The sequence below is a fragment of the Pseudochaenichthys georgianus genome, chromosome 1, assembly GCF_902827115.2.
Source record: "Pseudochaenichthys georgianus chromosome 1, fPseGeo1.2, whole genome shotgun sequence".
Taxonomy (NCBI): Eukaryota; Metazoa; Chordata; class Actinopteri; order Perciformes; family Channichthyidae; genus Pseudochaenichthys; species Pseudochaenichthys georgianus.
The window spans coordinates 20,050,870-20,074,427 of NC_047503.1; the positions used below are offsets into that span (position 1 = coordinate 20,050,870).

General features: G+C 40.4%; 1 protein-coding gene and 2 long non-coding RNA genes across 5 annotated transcripts in view; 1 reads left to right on the forward strand and 2 right to left on the reverse strand.

Annotated features, from left to right (window-relative positions):
* Positions 1 to 734: 734 nt before the first annotated feature.
* LOC139434503 (uncharacterized) lies at positions 735 to 1,958 on the reverse strand. Its single transcript, XR_011643864.1, has 4 exons — positions 1,911 to 1,958; positions 1,694 to 1,782; positions 1,303 to 1,440; positions 735 to 868 (listed from the first exon to the last, which is right to left on the reverse strand). It is a non-coding gene; the product is annotated as an uncharacterized lncRNA (long non-coding RNA).
* A 1,766-nt stretch (positions 1,959 to 3,724) lies between these two features.
* LOC139434510 (uncharacterized) overlaps positions 3,725 to 23,558 on the forward strand; it is a 385,392-nt gene continuing 365,558 nt past the window's right edge. Inside the window, exon 1 of the long non-coding RNA XR_011643868.1 lies at positions 3,725 to 4,178. This is a non-coding gene — a long non-coding RNA (uncharacterized lncRNA). The remainder of the gene's footprint in view (positions 4,179 to 23,558) is intronic.
* The window catches only part of pnpla6 (patatin-like phospholipase domain containing 6), a 32,313-nt gene continuing 22,450 nt past the window's right edge, over positions 13,696 to 23,558 (reverse strand). The window contains exons 31-38 of one of the 3 annotated variants that reach the window (XM_034111836.1): positions 21,205 to 21,321; positions 19,079 to 19,195; positions 17,217 to 17,365; positions 16,897 to 17,049; positions 16,314 to 16,430; positions 16,105 to 16,192; positions 15,623 to 15,792; positions 13,696 to 15,189 (exon numbers count right to left, since the gene is read on the reverse strand). In XM_034111836.1, coding sequence (XP_033967727.1) covers positions 15,115 to 15,189; positions 15,623 to 15,792; positions 16,105 to 16,192; positions 16,314 to 16,430; positions 16,897 to 17,049; positions 17,217 to 17,365; positions 19,079 to 19,195; positions 21,205 to 21,321 — 986 coding nt within the window. In that variant the 3' untranslated portion in view covers positions 13,696 to 15,114. The remainder of the gene's footprint in view (positions 15,190 to 15,622; positions 15,793 to 16,104; positions 16,193 to 16,313; positions 16,431 to 16,896; positions 17,050 to 17,216; positions 17,366 to 19,078; positions 19,196 to 21,204; positions 21,322 to 23,558) is intronic. The other 2 variants (XM_034111917.1, XM_034111981.1) reach the window with 2 other exon arrangements.

Below are 23,558 nucleotides of genomic sequence, written 5' to 3' on the forward strand. Positions count from 1 at the left end.
CCCCACCTTTAAGTAATAATATTAGGATTAGTGTGAATAACTAGTTTACATGTTAGGCTAACAGTGCCTTGGTTAAAGAGCCTGTTGCCGTTTATTTATAGCTTTGAATTCTTTAAAACCAATATTATCTTCTTAAACTTGTATGGTAGTCAGGAGCATCACTTTCTAATGTTTATTGATATTTTTAGAGGGAGGGTATCTAAAGTAATGCTTTAAAATTCAGATTAGATTAATTTCTACCATTTTCTTAAATTCATGGTAGTTTCAGTAATCCCATGATAATTGAGGACTAAATGACTAATGTCATCTTTATGGCTTTCAGAAAGGACAGGTGACTATCAAAGGACTAGCAGCAGCAGCAGCAGCAGCATGATGATGATGATGTTAAATGTGTTGTTTTAGGAACATCCATTGCAAATACATGGAATTCAATAAACATTGAATAGCATATTATGCAGTTTGTCTGTGCCTTTTCCTCCGTGTTGTCCTGGTTTGGTTTGCTGTGCTGCCTCCTAGTCGCCACCATGGTTTGCTGTACTGCCTGGGGATGCTCAAATCGCTCCGAGAAAGGAGTACGAATGTACGGCTTCCCCACTGACACAGAGCGGAGGAAAAAATGGCTGGCTCAAGTCAGCAGGAGCAATTTCACGACCAACAGCAAAAAAATATGTGAGGTAATTATATACAAACACTGCATTTGCACTTTTTCACAAAACGAAAACCACACCATTGGGAAAGCTTAATGTTATGTTTAATACAAAAAAACAGGGAAAGGCTTGAAAAACACTGAGAGTTGAGACTCAGGGTGCAGGGTGAGGGTCTCAGTGCAGGTATTCAGGCTCCATTGAATCCCCCTCTGGTTCTTGTGCTGAAAGAGGGAGTAACAGACAGGAGAAAGGGTTATACACACCTATATAGCACACCTATTGGATGGGAAATTGCCTTGGGGAGATAAGGTGTGGTCTTTGTTCCCAACTGAAGTTATGGACTTTATTATTTGTGAGTTTAACAAAGTATGACAAATGGCATCAGTAACAGATGTGATATGAATTTCTATAAAGTTGTCTCACATTCTTGGTCATATTTTATATACAGTATGTAATGAGTATAACATGTCCAGTAAGTATAAAGTGTTTCCTAATACTGTGTATTCAACCACTATGGAATATGTATGTGGGCAGACAAAACTGAGTTGTTCTGTGTGAAGTAACCTCAAGTCACTCCGCAGGTACATTTTGATGCAGACCAGTTTGTCAAGACAAAAAAGGGCAAGACTAGGCTGAGAGCAGAGGCTATACCCACCATCTTCGTGCATCGCCCTGTGGTCAAAAAGAGAAGGGCCCCTGCACCACGATTCACCCCGGGACCTGTATCTACAAAGCCCATAGCTCATGATCACAGCTGTAGGAGCCAATTAACTGTGGGTATAAAGGTAGGAACCTGTGTGTGTTGGGGAGAGGTTCCGCCGGAAGGCCCATACAGTTTTTGAACACACACACAAGGAGCACACACGGAACACACACACAAGGAGCACACACGGAGAACACACACACACAAACACGGGATTACAAGCAAAGCAAAGGTATTGTGTAAACGGTAATATCGTGTGGTGAATATGGAAAGAAGCAAGTAAATGGAAACCAGTAAAATGGAAATAAATGGACTGTTTCAAACTGGAAACTTTGTTTCTGACCTTTATTCGGCAGCAAACTTGTGTGCGTCAATTACACCCACCAAGCGGATCCTCAGAGGCTTAAAGCGTTGGCTTAGCCTCTACAACAGCTATAGTGTGAAAGGTGACACAGGTATAATAAGTATGAATTCTTAGTAACAAAAGTAATATTTCTTATTTTTAAGTGGTATAATATTTGAAATGTTCGAAAATGTACAGTGCCATGTCTTCTACTTACATTAGTCTCAAAGATTGAGGGAAGAAGGTAAGGGATCACTGCCCTCCACCTGCCAGCACCCAGCCAGAGGAGCGCAAACAACAAAAACAAGCAAGGTGTCCCGTCATGTACCTGGAAGTTTGGGTTGGCAAAATGGAGTAAGAGAGGGACTTGAAAAACCTTGGTGGCTCTCTACTCATGTTGTTACAGTTGTCTTGGTTACAGCTCTTAAGTTTTTTTTTTTTGCCATTTCCACATCTTTAGAAAATATGAAATAAAAAATTGAAGTGAAATCAACCTCTTCTCTGGAGAACAAACTTTGATTTCTCTGTCTTGTGAGTTTGCAGTCTTGCAGTTTTGCTCCTCCACCTGTAACATCACTGCCCCTCCACCTGCCATACAGTAGGTTACTAACAAGATTACTTATATAATACAGTGATAGAATACATGTTTAGTATGCTTACTTATATAAAACAGTAGTATTAAACTTACCTTGTCTTTTCACTCTCACTTAAGTCCCTCTCCCTTTGCCATCAATCCAAAATCAGCTGAGCTGCAACATTATACAAACAGGTAATAATCAAAATAATCACAAGGACACAATATGGCTCTGCTAAAAACACTCACTCTTACACGCACCAAAGTTATATTTATCTAATATTTAACTCCCTCCACCCCGCATACAATCCCGTTTAGAAGCCCCTCTTCTCTAATTGAACAACGTTGGACGAAATGACATTAAGAGAACGGAATTTACAATTAAAAGGCTGTTCAGCGTGTGTTGCTAACTTGATCCGGTATCCTAGCTTAATTTGTTATCTGTAAACGTTCCCTAAATCTACTAATTTAGGGATAATCCACTGACATCCTTTAATACACATGTTAATTTGAATCAGATGTACTGATAATATCCGCAATATAAATCTTTAAACTTCTTCTTACCTTTAAAAGTCCGTCACGAACGGTCTATTATGCTGCAACTCCACAGCTCTGCTACCCTTGGCGCTAACTTCCGGGGAACGATTGCGAGGCTCCACGATCCGCCATTGCTGTAAAAAAGTGGTCCATAGAGAGGCGAAGTCACGCCCATCTACTTCCGGCCCATGGGACCCCGGAAGCGAAAAATTTACATTGAATTCAATGGAGAGAGAAAACGTATATTTTGATCCCGTTTGAATTGTGCCACGAACTACACATATGATGTTTGTCAATCTTAAACAATAAGTTCCATGTCAAAAAAGTCACATTTTGTCGTAAAACTGTTGAAATATAAGACTATGAAAAATACGCGACTACAAAGACTACAAATCCCAAATCCCATTCTGGCTCGCGTAAGTGATGTCACAGGCGATAATGCTCCAAGTGGTTGCGACTCGTAATTAAAGCGAAGAAGAAGAAGATCTCATAACTGATTTATTCCCTCCAATAAATAAGAGATTGCTAAAAATAAATTCATTTTTACAAGATGCCTGTGTGCTTTGTACCAGGTTGTAATCACATAAGTGATCATACTTATAGATCATAGCTCGTTCTATCGCTTCCCATCTGATGAAAGGACCAGGAGTCGTTGGATCAGACATATCAGGTAATACATATGTTTTGCATGGAACACAGTCAAGCTAGCTACATAGCTAGTAGCGAGCACGTTAGTTAGCATCACATTACTTAGCCTTGTCATTTGTATTAGCCTTAACATGAAGTAACCCCAAATGTTAAACAGTAAGAGTAGTCATGATGGTAAGTATTTTGTGAAACATTTGAAGAGGAGCCTATCGCCCCCTCCGACAGGTGCTAAGGGGGCGGGAGGTAGGCTAACGGCACATTAGCATCTGCGATCTTTTCTACTTCATGCTATCTGCTCAAATGGTTAACATTGAACATTAAAAGATCAGGCAGTTCAGGGAGAGTCGAAGGAAGGAAGGCAGGCAGGCAGCTTTGCATGACATTTATTTATTTATAGAAGGACCATGCATACAAAAACATTAATCTCAGCAAAGAGAAGAGATGCAATATGCCAGATTATAGCTAATAGCTAATTTCCATCTGTGGTCCATTCTTCTGGACGTGTTTCATTGTGATGATAGTGAGTCAATCTGTTTGTTGTAAAGACAGTAGTTGAGTGATTACTGATAGAACATTATTAAAAGAGATAATTATTCAAAGTGTTGTTACTTTAAGGTGTTGTTACTGACCTTTTTCTCTTTTATTTCCTTTCCCTCACCTGTAACTGCTGAGACCCTGAGGAACATGCACACTGGACTGACCTGCTCTGGCAACCTGATTTCCACTGTACGTAATAGTATTTGGTTATGGTATATTATTTATATACATCAAAGGCACAATGCACCCCCCAGAGACACACATGTATTGAGTGTGATATTTTGCATAGGTCAAGTGAAATCATCTTTACACACTAGAAAACTGTAGGAGCGGCAACTTGTTTTGAAATTGAATTTGTAATATCCGATAATGAAGTTGATCCGTTTTCTTTATTCTTCTCTCTTCTCAGCTCCATCCATCACCATGCTCTGTTCCTGCAGGTCCTACTTGCTAATCAATGCTTTATCTTTTTACACAATTACAAATAAAGTCAATGTATTGTATGACATGAAGTTGTGCTTCATTCGGAGTCAATAATAAATTAATTCTGCCTTCAACTGCACAATGATTGTGGACTGCACCGACATCCATGTAGCTGCCCCCCAGCTGCATCCGCGAGAGAGGGCTTAGACTGACCTGAGACCAGCACACCCAAACACAACGGCTCTTTTAAGAGCCACCTACAGTTTCAAAGAGTTGCAATCCTACGTTATTATAATTATTAAACTGGTGCATGTATGACTTAGTTTACTGAACCGTGATGAATGAAAGAAATTAGTGAGGTAGTGGTTTACTGAAGTTACAAAGACATTAATATATGAGTAACAGAGTAAACCTGATGTACTTATATGATTCTGTTTTCCTCAAGGTTGTGTCTTCCTGGTCGAATGTACTTATTGTAAGTCGCTTTGGATAAAAGCGTCAGCTAAATGTAATGTAACAGGTCAGTGTAAACACAAGCTTCTGTCAATTATGGATCACTTAAACTATTTATATAAAAATATGTAATAAAGTTCTAAAACAAGTATTCGGTATATTCCTTGATAGCTTTTGGAGAAGGTTGTTTTTAAGTTTACTAAAATCTATCGTTTCAACGGTTTCACTTTATAAAAAGGAACAGGTGAGTAGAGCATCATTGAGTTTCTTATTCTGTCAGTAAATTATCCAAATGAAATGTTTATCATTATTTTATTCAACCCTAAACAAATTGATTGTACCTTTTTAATAATGACCTTACATGGTCGGCAAAGTTAAATTAACTTCAGAAAATCAAATCTGTTCTGAGAAAAAACTAATAAATGTTTAAAGATAGGAACTTGCCATCCCACTGAAAAACAGTCCGTAGAGATTTAAAGGCGTAGTTGTAGTTCAGTCCAACGTTTCATTTGGATTCAATTCTCCAACAGTCAACTATTTTCATAAAGAATATATATATATTTTTCAAAGTCAACTTTATTGTCAATCTTACTCAGTTTGTGTTTATAGACAGAGAGATCAAAAAGACTTTTAAATCAAATAAATGTATACAATTTACAGATATGTATACAAATATATATATATATCCTATATAATGATGGTGGACACTTCACCTCCAGCAGGGCAGATGGCTGCACAAGTCCATCGGGGGATGCTCCCAAAACACCGACTCACTCACAAAGAGACCAGACTCGAACACTGTCTCCTGATAGGCCTGCACAAAAGCCTTCACCCCTTCGGCCTCGTTTACAACCCCCCAGTTGACAGCCATGACTCCGTCCAAGTTGTACCCCCCGAGCACCCTCTTCATGAGGGACGCGCATGGAGTGGATGAAAGTCCCGACCGCAGCACAGCACCAAACTTGCTGGCTGTCAACCTGCCCTGCCTGTGTAACTGCCAGAGGATTTGTCCGCTGTCCTCCGGTGGCTGTCTGGATGGCAGCTTGCTGGTCTCTGCTCAGTCGCATTGAGGCAAGAATTGCCTCAAGCCCCCGACCCCCACGCCCCTTCACCAGCTCCGGCACGGTGACAATGGCCTGATGTTGAGGCCGCGGCTCTGGCTCAGGTGAAGCCATGCCATGCCACACTGTGCGCCCCTCAGTGCAGACCTGAACCAGTCTACATCCTGAGTGGCGATGTCTCTGGCCAGTGGGTTGTATGTCTCCTCTCACTGTTGGTAAAGTTGAGACACTGACTGGACTACTTTGGAAGTGCCAGGCTTCCTCCACTGGCACTCAACATCTGTGGAGCTGATCTGCCACATGGCACATATTGCGAATGCTGCAGCGTGGCTGCATTTGTACATCCCCCGTGCACAATCACAGACAGCGCTCTGCATCGTGCCATCCTCTCCCATGCAGATCTGTAAAAATAAAGTAAGTACCATGTTTGTTAGCATGCTATAATAGATTGAATGAGCAATAATACAAGGATGGTCCGGATCTGGGGGTGGGAGGGTTTATTTTTCCATAGTTTTGTCAGATTGTTGTTATTGTTTGTTTTTTCTGTATTTGTTGTAATGTGTGTTGTACTGGTTGTGATTGTAAATTGTATTTTTCTAAATGTGTATGAATACATTTTTGAAAAACATTTGATCAACAATAAAAAAGGATTTGGTCAGGATCTAGACTCAGTGTGTAGTTTATTAATTAATCAATGCTCTCTACATTAGGAAAACACATACCAGTGTACCAGAGGGAGTCACGCACAGCTGTGCCTGGATAACCAAACAAATTGACAAGATAACCAAAACCCTTGAATCTACACACAGCAAATAAACTCAAATGACACAACGAGATGTAAAAGGAGATCACACATACAGTATAGTCGATATAAAACTGGCCGCTTCAATCTGAAGAGCAACTAAAACAAAACACGGGAGTGTACCTTGTTCTTGTGAACACTAATGTTATCCACAGCATACACAGAGACCACGAAGTTCTTAAGGAGAAAACTAGTTACTGAAACAAAACACGTTAGTGTACCTTGTTAGCTAATGTTAGCTAGCCTAGCTGACATTAACGTTACACATTGCACTCATATTACTCACCGAAACCTTGTAAAGCCGGTCCCGCTGCTCTTACAGAACCGACTAACTCCCCTTTCGTGTATGTACAGCTCTCAACGTGTCCAGACTTGTAGTGATGTTCACCTCGTTTTATACTTTTATTCTCATTCTGAAAGAAACAGGTGAAATTTGCTAACGTGACGGCCGTCTTTGTGATGGTGACGCGTATTGTGCGAGACTAGAGACCTGTAGTTCACTCAGCGGTTTCACACAAAAAAATGTGTAACTTCACAGTTTTACGACACATTTTTATTTTTTTGACTTGCAAAATATTCTTTTAAATTGACAAACATCATATGTGTCATTCGTGGCACAATTAAAACGGGATCAAAAGATAACCTTTCTCTCTCCATTGACTTCAATGTATAATTTTACGTTTCCGGGGTCCCATGGAGGCTCCCGGAAAGGGAGGGACTTCGCCTCTCTATAGAGAGGCGAAGTCCCTCCCTTTCCGGCTTTACAAGGTTTCGGTGAGTAATATGAGTGCAATGTGTAACGTTAATGTCAGCTAGGCTAGCTAACATTAGCTAACAAGGTACACTAACGTGTTTTGTTTCAGTAACTAGTTTTCTCCTTAAGAACTTTGTGGTCTCTGTGTATGCTGTGGATAACATTAGTGTTCACAAGAACAAGGTAAACTCCCGTGTTTTGTTTTAGTTGCTCTTCAGATTGAAGCGGCCAGTTTTATATCGACTATACTGTATGTGTGATCTCCTTTTACATCTCGTTGTGTCATTTGAGTTTATTTGCTGTGTGTAGATTCAAGGGTTTTGGTTATCTTGTCAATTTGTTTGGTTATCCAGGCACAGCTGTGCGTGACTCCCTCTGGTACACTGGTATGTGTTTTCCTAATGTAGAGAGCATTGATTAATTAATAAACTACACACTGAGTCTAGATCCTGACCAAATCCTTTTTTATTGTTGATCAAATGTTTTTCAAAAATGTATTCATACACATTTAGAAAAATACAATGTACAATCACAACCAGTACAACACACATTACAAAAAATACAGAAAAAACAAACAATAACAACAATCAGACAAAACTATGGAAAAATAAACCCTCCCACCCCCAGATCCGGACCATCCTTGTATTATTGCTCATTCAATCTATTATAGCATGCTAACAAACATGGTACTTACTTTATTTTTACAGATCTGCATGGGAGACGATGGCGCGATGCAGAGCGCTGTCTGTGATTGTGCACGGGGGGATGTACAAATGCAGCCACGCTGCAGCATTGGCAATATGTGCCATGTGGCAGATCAGCTCCACAGATGTTGAGTGCCAGTGGAGGAAGCCTGGCACTTCCAAAGTAGTCCAGCCGGTGTCTCAACTTTACCAACAGTGAGAGGAGACATACAACCCACTGGCCAGAGACATCGCCACTCAGGATGTAGACTGGTTCAGGTCTGCACTGAGGGGCGCACAGTGTGGCATGGCATGGCTTCACCTGAGCCAGAGCCGCGGCCTCAACATCAGGCCATTGTCACCGTGCCGGAGCTGGTGAAGGGGCGTGGGGGTCGGGGGCTTGAGGCAATTCTTGCCTCAATGCGACTGAGCAGAGACCAGCAAGCTGCCATCCAGACAGCCACCGGAGGACAGCGGACAAATCCTCTGGCAGTTACACAGGCGGGGCAGGTTGACAGCCAGCAAGTTTGGTGCTGTGCTGCGGTCGGGACTTTCATCCACTCCACGAGCGTCCCTCATGAAGAGGGTGCTCGGGGGGTACAACTTGGACGGAGTCATGGCTGTCAACTGGGGGGTTGTAAACGAGGCCGAAGGGGTGAAGGCTTTTGTGCAGGCCTATCAGGAGACAGTGTTCGAGTCTGGTCTCTTTTGCCCCTTTCACACCAGCGCCTTTTCAGCTCCGGCTCGGAGCTAGAGCCTGAAAAGCGCCGGGTTTTCCAGTTCACACCGGAGCTGCGCCGGCTCTTAGCTCCGGAATCCGCTTCATTTCCAGCTCCAAAAAATTGTCGGTCCAGAGGCAAGAGCTTTGGAGCTAAGAGGTGACGTCGCTTACGTCTCTCTTACGTCGAGGCGTGCAGGAAACTAAACCCACCTCCCATGGGTCGACTGTTATGCCTGCCTACAAGCAGTAGTGCCTATAAACACACTTTATAAAGTCAGGCAACACTAACCAGGCTTCGTGTGATTCTGTTTATTTGTGCCTTACTTTGACCATCCGTTCGCTGTTATCGATCATTGTGGAGAGAGGCAGACGTGTTGTTTTGTATTATTGCAGCTATCGGATGCAAGTAGTCAGTTTAGCTTCGGTTGCTATGCTAACATCACCCGTTTTATACCAGAGAAACTTTCATTACAGCGTTGTGATACCAAACAGTGTCAATTCAGACTGACACACATTCACTTGGGCTAAGGGAACTGGGGATATGCATCAGCTGCTTGTGTGAGTCGGACAGTGAATACTTTAGAGCGGCCGCTGCAGTGTGAGCTAACGGGAGCTAACGGGAGAATAAACTCCCGTGGAAGAGCAGCCAGCACTGCAGCGGTCGGTAAATGCTGCAGAAACACATGAATAAACAATGAACCACGGCACTCTGGAGAAAAGTATAAGGTTGGAGAAGTCGTTATACAAAAGCAACACGATCATCGACCCGACGCAGTTGTTGTTGTTGTTGTGAGCTGCCGTTGGGGGGCAAATCAGCGATGTAAACGGTGACGTCATGACGCAGCAAGGGCAGCTCTGGGGCGCCAGTGGGCGGTGTGCACAGAGCGGGAGCTGAAAAGGGAAACCGGAGCTGAACCAGAAAAGCTCCCGCTCGGAGCTAGAAACTGAAAAGCGCTGGTGTGAAAGCCGCATTAGTGAGTGAGTCGGTGTTTTGGGAGCATCCCCCGATGGACTTGTGCAGCCATCTGCCCTGCTGGAGGTGAAGTGTCCACCATCATTATATAGGATATATATATATATATATATATATTTGTATACATATCTGTAAATTGTATAATTTTATTTGATTTAAAAGTCTTTTTGATCTCTCTGTCTATAAACACAAACTGAGTAAGATTGACAATAAAGTTGACTTTGAAAAATATATATATATTCTTTATGAAAATAGTTGACTGTTGGAGAATTGAATCCAAATGAAACGTTGGACTGAACTACAACTACGCCTTTAAATCTCTACGGACTGTTTTTCAGTGGGATGGCAAGTTCCTATCTTTAAACATTTATTAGTTTTTTCTCAGAACAGATTTGATTTTCTGAAGTTAATTTAACTTTGCCGACCATGTAAGGTCATTATTAAAAAGGTACAATCAATTTGTTTAGGGTTGAATAAAATAATGATAAACATTTCATTTGGATAATTTACTGACAGAATAAGAAACTCAATGATGCTCTACTCACCTGTTCCTTTTTATAAAGTGAAACCGTTGAAACGATAGATTTTAGTAAACTTAAAAACAACCTTCTCCAAAAGCTATCAAGGAATATACCGAATACTTGTTTTAGAACTTTATTACATATTTTTATATAAATAGTTTAAGTGATCCATAATTGACAGAAGCTTGTGTTTACACTGACCTGTTACATTACATTTAGCTGACGCTTTTATCCAAAGCGACTTACAATAAGTACATTCGACCAGGAAGACACAACCTTGAGGAAAACAGAATCATATAAGTACATCAGGTTTACTCTGTTACTCATATATTAATGTCTTTGTAACTTCAGTAAACCACTACCTCACTAATTTCTTTCATTCATCACGGTTCAGTAAACTAAGTCATACATGCACCAGTTTAATAATTATAATAACGTAGGATTGCAACTCTTTGAAACTGTAGGTGGCTCTTAAAAGAGCCGTTGTGTTTGGGTGTGCTGGTCTCAGGTCAGTCTAAGCCCTCTCTCGCGGATGCAGCTGGGGGGCAGCTACATGGATGTCGGTGCAGTCCACAATCATTGTGCAGTTGAAGGCAGAATTAATTTATTATTGACTCCGAATGAAGCACAACTTCATGTCATACAATACATTGACTTTATTTGTAATTGTGTAAAAAAATAAAGCATTGATTAGCAAGTAGGACCTGCAGGAACAGAGCATGGTGATGGATGGAGCTGAGAAGAGAGAAGAATAAAGAAAACGGATCAACTTCATTATCGGATATTACAAATTCAATTTCAAAACAAGTTGCCGCTACTACAGTTTTCTAGTGTGTAAAGATGATTTCACATGACCTATGCAAAATATCACACTCAATACATGTGTGTCTCTGGGGGGTGCATTGTGCCTTTGATGTATATAAATAATATACCATAACCAAATACTATTACGTACAGTGGAAATCAGGTTGCCAGAGCAGGTCAGTCCAGTGTGCATGTTCCTCAGGGTCTCAGCAGTTACAGGTGAGGGAAAGGAAATAAAAGAGAAAAAGGTCAGTAACAACACCTTAAAGTAACAACACTTTGAATAATTATCTCTTTTAATAATGTTCTATCAGTAATCACTCAACTACTGTCTTTACAACAAACAGATTGACTCACTATCATCACAATGAAACACGTCCAGAAGAATGGACCACAGATGGAAATTAGCTATTAGCTATAATCTGGCATATTGCATCTCTTCTCTTTGCTGAGATTAATGTTTTTGTATGCATGGTTCTTCTATAAATAAATAAATGTCATGCAAAGCTGCCTGCCTGCCTTCCTTCGACTCTCCCTGAACTGCCTGATCTTTTAATGTTCAATGTTAACCATTTGAGCAGATAGCATGAAGTAGAAAAGATCGCAGATGCTAATGTGCCGTTAGCCTACCTCCCGCCCCCTTAGCACCTGTCGGAGGGGGCGATAGGCTCCTCTTCAAATGTTTCACAAAATACTTACCATCATGACTACTCTTACTGTTTAACATTTGGGGTTACTTCATGTTAAGGCTAATACAAATGACAAGGCTAAGTAATGTGATGCTAACTAACGTGCTCGCTACTAGCTATGTAGCTAGCTTGACTGTGTTCCATGCAAAACATGTGTATTACCTGATATGTTTGGTCCAACGACTCCTGGTCCTTTCATCAGACGGGAAGCGATAGAACGAGCTATGATCTATAAGTATGATCACTTATGTGATTACAACCTGGTACAAAGCACACAGGCATCTTGTAAAAGTGAATTTATTTTTAGCAATCTCTTATTTATTGGAGGGAATAAATCAGTTATGAGATCTTCTTCTTCTTCGCTTTAATTACGAGTCGCAACCACTTGGAGCATTATCGCCTGTGACATCACTTACGCGAGCCAGAATGGGATTTGGGATTTGTAGTCTTTGTAGTCGCGTATTTTTCATAGTCTTATATTTCAACAGTTTTACGACAAAATGTGACTTTTTTGACATGGAACTTATTGTTTAAGATTGACAAACATCATATGTGTAGTTCGTGGCACAATTCAAACGGGATCAAAAGATACGTTTTCTCTCTCCATTGAATTCAATGTAAATGTTTCGCTTCCGGGGTCCCATGGGCCGGAAGTAGATGGGCGTGACTTCGCCTCCCTATAGGAGTGAACAGAGATGACGTAACTCTCAGTCTATATGGCGCTAATTCATGCTAGCTGGTTACACAGAGCAACTCATGTCCTCACGTTGTCTGGATTAATAATAATAAAGTGTGGAAATCCATTCTGAATGCACTGCCTCTGACTCCCGTTCATCGGCTCTACAATACATAACTTTGCCCGCCTTTTGTCAGAAGTGTAGTAGCCTACACTAAACAGATTACACATCTTCATCAAAGATAATTCATTATAATTCACAATAATGAAGGAACTAATTCAGATTTTTAGAGATGTTTATTCCTATCGTTGTTGAATCCTATGTTCTTGTTGTATACATTATGAAGGTTATGTCTTAGTTGAATGGTGAAATAACAAAGTAACATGGATGTTTCAAATGCAGTTTGAATAGTATGGTCCATTTAGTTTACAGTCGAGAAAACGGTCTTGTCAGTACAATCAAGGGTTAATTGAGCATATTAGGCTTTTAGCTGTAGATGGTTATTTCCAACTGATTGACCCAGGGTAACACACATTGAGGTGTCACCTTAATAATGTCCTCCGAGGAGGATAGAGCTGGGGAACAACTTCTACTGCATACATTTCTTTGAGCAAAAGTGTGTGTAGCCTCACCTCTGCTCTGACCCATTTATGTTAATACATTTCCTTGAACAAAAGTGTGTACCCTAGCCTCTGACCCCGTCAAGTGAATCAAGTAATAAATAAAGGGATAAATGTAGGAACCAATATCACCATACACCAAGACAACAGAAGATCTCCTTATTACAAACTTGGTTTCTTTTTGTCCTTGACGCTGATGTCAATCTAATCGTTTTTAAAACATTAACAGCATGTGAACTTTGAATTTGTGGTTTCACAGTAAGAAAAATGTCTACCATACCTTCAGTTTTTCACATAGAGTTTCTGTAAGTGGAAAAGCTTGGCATGCTTCGAATGTTGATTTTGGTGTTGAGTACAAACCGTTGGTGGGAACTTTGTATTTGAAAATCAGTTTAAGATAATCTGATTGGCTCATTATCCAACATATTTAAAAGGAGGTATGCAAGTGTCTAGCTGTGTCAGCTTTGTGACAAAACATGCATAAAAAAGGTATAAGAAAGAGAAGGGAAAAAACACAACGCCACATACTGCATATTATTTTTATTTTCCAATATGCATATTAAATTATTATCTGTTTTTATTCTTTAGATTTTCTTGGCATACAGTATTAAGGTTGGCAATTATTAAACCAAACATCTTCTGAGCAAGGAATACTTTAAATGTTTCAGTGCAAAACAGCAAAAGCCAAGTTATTTAAAACAATACACCCCCCTCCAGCCCCACCAGAAAAAAAAAAAAGATTTTAAAAAGCCAGTAGTTAACAAGTATAAATAAAAACAGAATGCATTTTAAGAGAAGAAACACTTGTTTATGTGTAGGTTCTCTTGTCTTTCAGCAAAGCTCTAATTTACAAATGTCCACCTCATATACATATATGAATATCAACATTGTGTATATTATAATATAATCTTGTTACAATCTATAAAAGGTCCATGTTAATTGTGTTAATAGCTAAATTAGTTGCATTTTTGCACATTTGAAGTTAAGACGTACTAAGGGTTTCTGTGTACAATCCGACAATAATTTGTTGACTAGATTGTTGAAAGATTTTCATTACTGTGCAATCTCAGATTTGCTGTCATACACTCCTTATTGTCGCTATACACAGGAACCTTGAGTGCTTTGTGTGTGACCTTGTGGAAACAGAGGCGGTCACGCTACTCGTTTGTTGTGTAGTGTCGGGGAAAATATCACTTTTTCTCCAGTCACTGTGAGTAGATTTATCACTGGTTCTGTTCTGTTCATTCAATATAAAGTCGGCTTTGGTGTTTACATAATCATCTGTTCCTCCTCCAGCCTGCCCTTCCTGGCTCTCTACATGTAACAATAAACCTGCATAACTCTTACTAACTACAGCTCTATTGTATGTATTCCCTACTTATTTTTTCAGTGTCCTGCTACTCCTTCAAGAAATCACAAAAACAGTCATTCTAACATTCAGGCACTCATCCAGTGCACAGAAGAAATCGTAGGACTATGTAATGCGTTAAATCCTCAATAATTGAGTGCAATTGAAAATGTACCAACAGTAGAGACACACGTAAAGACTCAGGGACACAGACAGGGTCCTTCTTGCCATTTGAAACAAAAAAACATGTGTGATTTAGGAGTTTTAGGTGTCCCTGTTGTGTTTTGTTTGTGTCCCGGTTTGGCAGGCAGGGATTCTGGCACCGGTAAGTTTGATGCAAAGTGATGAGAGAAATTGCTGGGCAGGGAAGAGCATAAAAAGACTGTTCGTATTAGATTTTGACGGTGGGGTTAAAATGTGAACAGAAAGCCACTCGATGCAAAGAATGTTCAAGGATTTCGAGCATGAACAGCGTTTTCCTGCAGAAGTTGTAGGAGCTGAGCGTGGGGTCCAAGTCTCTATCTTTTACAGTTTATGGACCAGTAATTTGTCCCTTGTTCTTGTATAAACTCCCTCCTCTCCTCCATACTCCTTTGTCAGCAGTCAGAGACTTCAGAGGTGTTGGAATCACTGGCCAGTTTCCTGCGTTGTCTCACAGTTTTTTCCTCATCCTAGAGAGCAGAAGAGAGTTTTTTCTTTTAAACGTACACACACTTTTGGATTGACAACCCGGGATACACATTATTTTTGACACTTTATTGACCAAACTATCGATTAATCTAGAATTTATTTTTAAGAAAAAGTATGAACTACTGTCTAATGGATGACATGATACACAAAATAAAAACAAAAACCTGAATTTTTCAATTAACTTCTATTTTTTTTTTTTATAAATATTCCGGGCACGAATTTTAATTTTTTCAGGTGACACTATTTTAATTTTCACTCCCAATCAAATCAACAACAAGAAAATAAACAGTAGTCAGTTTTGGCCAAATTGTTCTTTTAAATATTGGTATGGGTCCAGAATTTTCAAATGCCATGAAAGAAAAGACTAGTTATTTGGATCGGTCACATCATGTTTGTGTTTATGTGTGTGCTTACAGTCTGAAAGACTCCATTCTGGCCCCACTCTCCAGGGGAGATATCGTCTGGGTCCTCTGCCTCTTCCTCCTCCTCCTCCTCCTCCTCCTCCTCCTCCTCCTCACCCTCTTCCTCTCGTACTGTGTCCATGCCATCTTCCTCGTACTCCGTCAGACAGTCTGACTCCTCCGCTGAATGGAAAGATTTAGAGGAGATATTGCAGAGAGAATTTATTGTGTGACTGACCCGCTGGTTTAGATTGTACGCATAAAATATCAGGGCCATCTCCTGCTGTATTTCAATCAAACTGACCGGAAAAAGCGATGACCCCTGATTCATTACAAGGATTATATTGAACCTGATCTTGAAGGTTAATCGTTCCTTTATAGGAGACTGCAGCATAAACATTTTCTGTATGCAAGCTGTGTTTAAATATTTTAAACCATTCTTAACAGGAAATATTATTAGATAATGTTAATGAAGAAACTGGCAAGTTGTCGTACCTTCTGTAGCCACATAGCTTTGAACCGGCTCTATCCTGGATACAATCTCTGCAAGGTCAGTGAAGTCAGCTGCTGGACACGTGCAGGACTAAGGACCAAAAAAAACCATCATTATATGTGTATGTAGTAATACATCAACCATATTTATAATTCAATATTAGTAAACTTTTTTTTAAAAATGCAAATTGTGTGTGTGTGTGTGCTCTCACGTCAGTTCTCTTGCTGTCGTTGTAGTCGGCTGAGCGGTGGTCCTTCAGCATATTCTCGATAATGTCGCCTCGGGCCCAACCAGTAAACAGCAACTTGCCATGCTGGAAGCCCACATCCTGAAGTATTTTAAAACAGAAATAAAAAGGTACTTTCAATATAGCAACTTTGTTTCTTAATTATTTTTTGTTTATTTGGCAACATTTCATTCATGTTAAAATGTGCTGCTAGTTGCGGCAATGATCTATACTTCAGAAGAACATACATCTTCAAAACTGTATTTTGTACGTGCTGCAGTGAATCATTGTGTGAGGTGCAATCAGAGGTGTAACAGAGGTACAGCTAGTGTTCACAGCTAAAATAGAGAGAGTTACGGAGTTAAAGCACATTTCCTGCTAGCTCTTTGGCTAACTTGTCTTCAATGTGGGTAATTGGCTGGGTATTGTGTTTAGGATGTGGCAGTGGGAACCACATGACATGCCTAATGATTAAAGTGACCATGACCTTTGACCACCAAAATGTAATTGAACTATCCTTGTGTCCAAGTGGATGGTAAAAACAGGCATTATTTATAAAGTTACTTACATAAATCTCGTCAAACTTGCCGAAGTCCATGGTCTTGAAGCGGTCGATGGGCGGTCTGATGTACTCGCAGTAGGCGCTCTTCTTTACAACCTCTAACTGCCGCACACAAGAGACGTAAGCCAGCCGAGACTGGATCTCTGCCATGTCGGGGACCTGGGGAAGGAACAGTGTAAGAACCAGAAATTAACACATGTATTTCGCAATCTGCAGACAGAGCAGATCCCCTCTTCTACATATTTATTTAAAAAAAATGCACTACTCAGTATTCATAAGATGCTGAGTCACCAATAGTAGCCAGAACCTTGGGCTGCCAACTGTACCTTCACTTTCTCTGCCCAGGGATTGATCCGTTTCCAAAGCAACCACCAGCCAGACAGGCTGTCTCCATAGTTACAGAGGTCGGTCTCATCTTGGCTACCTACGTCGATGGCAATAACTGTTCTGGCACCCATGTTCCTCGCAATGTCCGCTGTTGAACGTGTAGCAACCACCAGAATTCACACACAGACGCACAAACACAGCACGGCAAAATCCAGCAGCAGAGATGGTAAAACAACGGATCCTGTGTTATTATATATATATATATATATATATTTATTTCATTAAACATTAATTTTAGCAGCACAATGTTTGAACAGACTTACACCACAAAAATGTTTCAGTGGTCAGATACACTGCAGAGGATTTATAGCCAATTAGTGACAGGAAACACTGCAACTTTGAAAGTGGAAAATCTAGACTTCCCTGGCCAATGGGCACAATGCCAGAGGTCATTACCTTTCTCACTGACTTTCTAGTGTTAAAACGAGCGTTGGGACAGCGAGCATTTTTGTGGTGTTGAGCCTATTCTAAGACAGAAAAACAGGAAGACGTCCCACAAGCCCAACGCACTGATCCATAGTGCCAAGAACAACTAGAAAATGCAGCTGATTGAGCACAAACTCCTGAGAGAGCAGGCAGAGAAACAAGAGTCAGAAATAAACAATGTTGATTTTTAAAGAGCCTTGAGTTAAATCAATCTTTGGACCCAAAAAGCAAAGCCTCACTTTTCACAGACCTCAAGAACGAGCAGAGAGAGAATTACAGCAGCTCAGTCCAGAGCACTGTGAAACATGGCCCTGCTGTTTCTAGACAGAATATGTTCTTTACCATAGCGACACAGAGACCGACTCAAGGGGAGTTATCATTTGCACACCAAAGTAATTGTTGTATTAATGAACACAAATTGTATGGCTGGGCAATATTGTTTTATTAACAGAATATTAGGAAGGATATTTTTCTGATATCAATCTTAACCATAGAACACATCTTACTGAGGTTCAAGCAAAACTCATGAATTACATGAATCCAAACTCCTCATAAGTGATAAACTAGAACTTCAATAACTCCTTTTGTTGTTTTTAAATGACAATTTGCTTGAAATCATTAATTTGCACATCCTAATGATAACATGATATGATCATATCACCACAGTATGATTCAGCTCAAGGTGAAATATTGCCCAGCTCTACAGACAAGTGCTCATTTTGACATGAGGGGAACCTGACTTTAATATCTCAAAGCAGACTGGTGTCGTATGGCATAATTATAGCAAAATCACACTATGGTCTTAATGTAAAGAACTGCTAATCTTCTTTTCCCTTCCAATTTGATACAGTTGGTAACCCCTCTAAGCATTTTTTATTTGACGCCTTTCTGACACCGGGCTGTTTGACAGGCTAATAACACATTCCCCTTTTCAATGTGGTATCGCTTGAATAACAAAGTGTAAAGTGTTTAAGTGTGACCGTGTCCTCATTTACATTCGAATCCAGCCTCATCACAAGTTTAAATGCTGAATTCTCCCCATCTTGTAATACAAAGAAAATGTCAGGGTCTGATAGAAATCGTTTCCTTACTAAACACAAAAATGTGGATACAATTTGTCTCATTTGAAGGTTTGAACTGGCTCCATATTCCGACAGGGAAAACTCAGCACACTCCTCCACTACAACTTGACTTCCATTCATTCGCATTAAGAAAACCTCAAATTTACATACTTACCGTAGCCTACAAAAAACGACTCATAATAATCATCCCCGTCCCTCACTCCATCTCCCCTCTCCTCTCCTCTGTGGGACAGGAGTTTGATGGACATTGAGGATTGTTTTCTAGGGTGAGAGGGGGTACCACCTCTACTTGCCTGGCAGGTTGTTGATGTAGCCACCGTCCATTAGCAAGTTGCCATCTTTGGGGTCGCAGAGAGGCGGCAGGTACCCCGAGAGGGTCATGCTCGCCCGCACATAGCGCCACAGAGAGCCTGACACACCAGGAAGGGGAGGAGGAAGGGGAGGTCGATAACATCTCAATAATGTTTGCTATACGTTTCAGGTTAGTGTCGACACAGACCACAATCCCAACATAAGAGGGAGGTCGGACAAAGAAGGTAGCCGATCCCTGCAAAGGCTAGGACTGTAGTTCTGCCCACCTTTACACTCTGTAGTAAACCACCTCAAACCTCATTACCTTGCACAGAGACCCTGTGTGACTTGTGCGTAAAGGTAAAAAAGTAAATGGCAACCATCACAGAGCACCAAGGATGGTTGAATCTCCAAACAGTGTCCCAACAACAACAACAACAGTGCTTTAGGGCATGGGGTCATGTTATAAGCTTCTTTCTAAAGCAAAATCGTATAAAAATGTAAGATGAAACCAATCATGATATTGATTGAGAATAATTAAAGAATAATGTATTAATTGTCTAGATGTGAGAGAATGAGCAGCGGCAGATGCTGTGACAATATTTGGAGATTCTTCACCGTGAACATGGCAGGGAAGCACCCAGCCTGCCCAGTCCTGCAGTCCAGCTCAGTGCCAGCAGGGGGCAGGAGCAGGAAGGGTGCTGCATGGGTTGGAAGGATAGGGAGCACCACAGAGAGAAGCGTTGGGGTGCATCTATGCTTGAAGTATATGTAAATGCTGAAGAAGAATCCATTTACTGAAATATGACTTGAGGGGATTCACTAAAACCTACAGCTTTATGTATTTTGTACATGATGTACAAAGGGCAACAGCAGGATCCAGAACACATCATCCTAAATAATGATAAAAAATCTATAGAAAAATTAATAAGCAATCCATGCCATCAATATATAAAGAAACATATGGCTCACAGTGCGCAACACTGGCATGCACATAGAAGCAAGCAAAGCTAGGGGAGAGGACAGGTGCTGTACATGTAGGGGAGGCTTCGCATGTTTTTGTTGGTAGAAGTGATTGAAATGAAACGGTAGCAATTCAACCGTCTTATAGAATACAAGGAAAACAAGCTGCATTACAGTCCAAAGGACAGACGCATTTAGGCCCAATGAAACGCACAATGATCCTGACCGATAGACAGATGCGATGTTGACATGGTGCAGCCGATCACTATCTCCACTAAGTGTCTCCTGCAACGCTACTAGATTTCCTTTAATCGAAGTACACAATACTGCCCAGTCCCTAATCTCACAAGGAAAATCCAGCTCAATCCATACCACTTAAAAAGGTATGTCACCCGCTAAATGACCATTTGTTCATCAATGACTTAGCCCCCGTGACGTTTAATTCATGAAGAAAACCTTTATTTGGCATGCCTTAACAGTAAACCGAGAAAAGTAAGGTGAATTAAAGCAAATGGGGGCATGCAAACAGATTTTTGGGCTAAAACTGTCCATAACCCCCCATTTAATTAATTTCAAAGTCGAGGCAAAGAATAGAAGGTAACACGCATGATTAATTGATATTCAAACGATCAGTTTGATCATTATAATGCCACGTAAGGTCATTACAAATAGTGAATACAAGCCTCATCCAGAACTTGATGGTAATTAAATGGAAGGTTCAAAAGTTTAGCAAATCTACTTAGGGGGCCAGAAGAATCCGGACCATCATGCATCTCTTTATGTCCCATAGACGTCCAGACATGCATGGGCAAAACCTCAAAGTTACTAAGAAAGTCTAAATCTCAGCAGTTATATTTAGAGGTTGTGCAAAGCCAACAGTAGAACATGTGCTGTGTGGGTGAATCGAAAAAGCCAATTGGAGTTAATGTAATATTGGCCAGTATAAGATGAGGCACTGCTTGGCTCAATCAAAAGACGTATAGTGGATTTAGTCTTTCCTTCCAAACCATGGGCTCCCAGTGTCCACCTGGTCAGGGTGGGGTTAGTTACGAGTGAGAACTTGGGAGGGAGAGGACAAGAAAGAGGAGGAGGGACGCCGAGTGGTCGATTGTCGACTTAAGGATGAGAGGAGGATGTTTTGGTGAGCGGGTTTTTAAAATCTGACCTGGGACATTGTTAACATAGCAACCATCCACAAGCAAGTGGCCATCCTTGGGGTCGCACAGGGGAGGTAAATAGGGGGTGTAGGAGGCGCTGGCTCTAACATATCGCCAGACGCAACCTGTCGGGAAATGGAGATGTAGAAGGAGGAACACATCAAATATGGACCCGACTCAACGTCACAGATGGATAAAGAGAGCAGGAAAGACATAAAGTATAGAGTATAGAGAGAGAGAGAAAGAGAGAGAGAGAGAGAGAGGGAGAAAGAGAGAGAGGGAGAAGAATGCTGAGAAAGAGAGTAAAGGTCGAGAGAGAAAGATTTAGAGTAAGAAACGCCCGCAACAAAGAGAAGTAAAGTGAAAGAGGTTGCAAGGAGCAAAACAGAGAGGAGGGGGAATACAATGTCAACAAAAATAATTTACTTCTACCTGTGCTATCTAACAAAACGTTAAGAGGCCAATTTTAAATAAAAGCATACTCTAGGCCAATTAATTATAACCTTTCAAAGGCTGATAAGGAAGTATAATGGACTTTGTTCAGAATGATGACAAGATACCGAAATAATAAAACACAATAACAACACAACTTAAACTACGTATAAATAAACAGTCTGTGATATGAATGATATCAAATACGTCGGATAAATGAAACGAGATCTAAGTAAATCAGATTTACAACCCAAAAACAGTAATGCAAGTTTTAGTTTTGATGTGTTCATTAGGCATATAAAAAGTAGTATTAGTGTTAGATGACGAGTTCTTCAAGCAAGGTAGGAGGAAGACAGGCAGAGAGTGAGAGACAGGCAACGAGAGAGGCAAAAGAGGGAGAAAGACTGAGATAGAGTCCGTGATATCAGGAAGAGCTGTTTACTGTTTAACTAAATACTCCAGACTGAAGTGAAAACTGCAGGTGAAACTGGAAAAGGTTTTACCGGAAATATTCCTGATTTGTGTTTAATCTTAAGTTTTCTCAGATATTAGTCTTATTTGTTTTTCTCTCTGGATAAAATATGTAATTCAAACAGGAGCGAAAGTGACACATTCAGGTTAGCATCAAGCTAGCTATGTTTGACAAAAGCACACCAGAAAAACTACAGAAAGCCCAGAATTATGATGAATGATAGAATCAAAATGGGAGGTCATAGGGAGTCATGAGGGGGAAGCAGGGGGGAGTGTTCTGGATCCTACATGTTGATATGGACATGGGAGAGGAGTCAGCATTTTTGGGGTCAGCAACTACACACGTTATTTGTCTATGAAGTTACCTACGGATGGACAGATCTGTGATATCTCTATGTGCACAAAGACCGGATGTCAGGATTATAATCAAAGGGCATAATCAGGGAGTTTTAGACTCAAATGTGGGAGATAACTAAACTATATAAAATCTACAGTTATATGAATTTAGTGTATGAAAAGGCAGGAAGTTACTAAGAAAGAAGAGAAGTTTAATAGAGACAGAAAATACAAATTCTAGATATAAAAACTGTTTGAAAGATAGTTAAAAATTGGAAAATTAAAAGAACAAATAGACAACGAAAGAAAGAGTGAACTCAAATAAAAGGAGAAACCAAAGAGATAAAGGGGAGGAAACTATTGCTGTAAAAGATTGGAAAAGTAATGATAGGAAAAAGGATTTAGAGAGAGGAAGCTTTGCTCCAGCAGTTATTTCAAACACATGACAAGGTGCTAACATAAGAAAACCCCTCAAATCCAGTCACCAGCCTAAATTATAATAATTCAGAACGTTGCCTTAAGACTCGCTATGTCTTAAGTTGGTGCAACTTACTGTACATGACAGTGGTAGCATTAAATGATTTGACTGAAAAGTTAAATGGCATCGAAAAATGGCAAACTGGATTTGCAGGGTTGTGAGGGAGGTCTTTTGGGCTTCAGCTAATGTTAGGGATGGTGCATTTACTCAAGTCAAACAGAACACATTTGCAATTATATCATTAAATACAGTCACCGGCATAGAAACATCTAGAAAGTGTTTTCTTTTGCACTTATTAAGTCAAACCTGTCTCAGCCCTTGGCCGTGGTGTACTCCAAACAAGATTGAAACTGGCAGGTTTATGGAGACTAAAAAAGGGGCTTTGTTACTAAAAATGAAGAATTAATTTGGCTTTGATGGCTGCAGTGTATGCATGTTGGCTAAAGAAAGTAGTATGTTTATTTCCCCAGTCAATAACACATTATTGCTTGTAAATCATCTATAATATGATTTAAATGGCTGCTGCTTTTTAAAATGATCTCTGAGCCTTGTGTTTTTGGATTGTAGTCATTGAATTTGAGAAAAATGTTACACTGTTGTATGGAACTTAATATTGTCTATATCCAACAAGACGCAAAGTCCTCC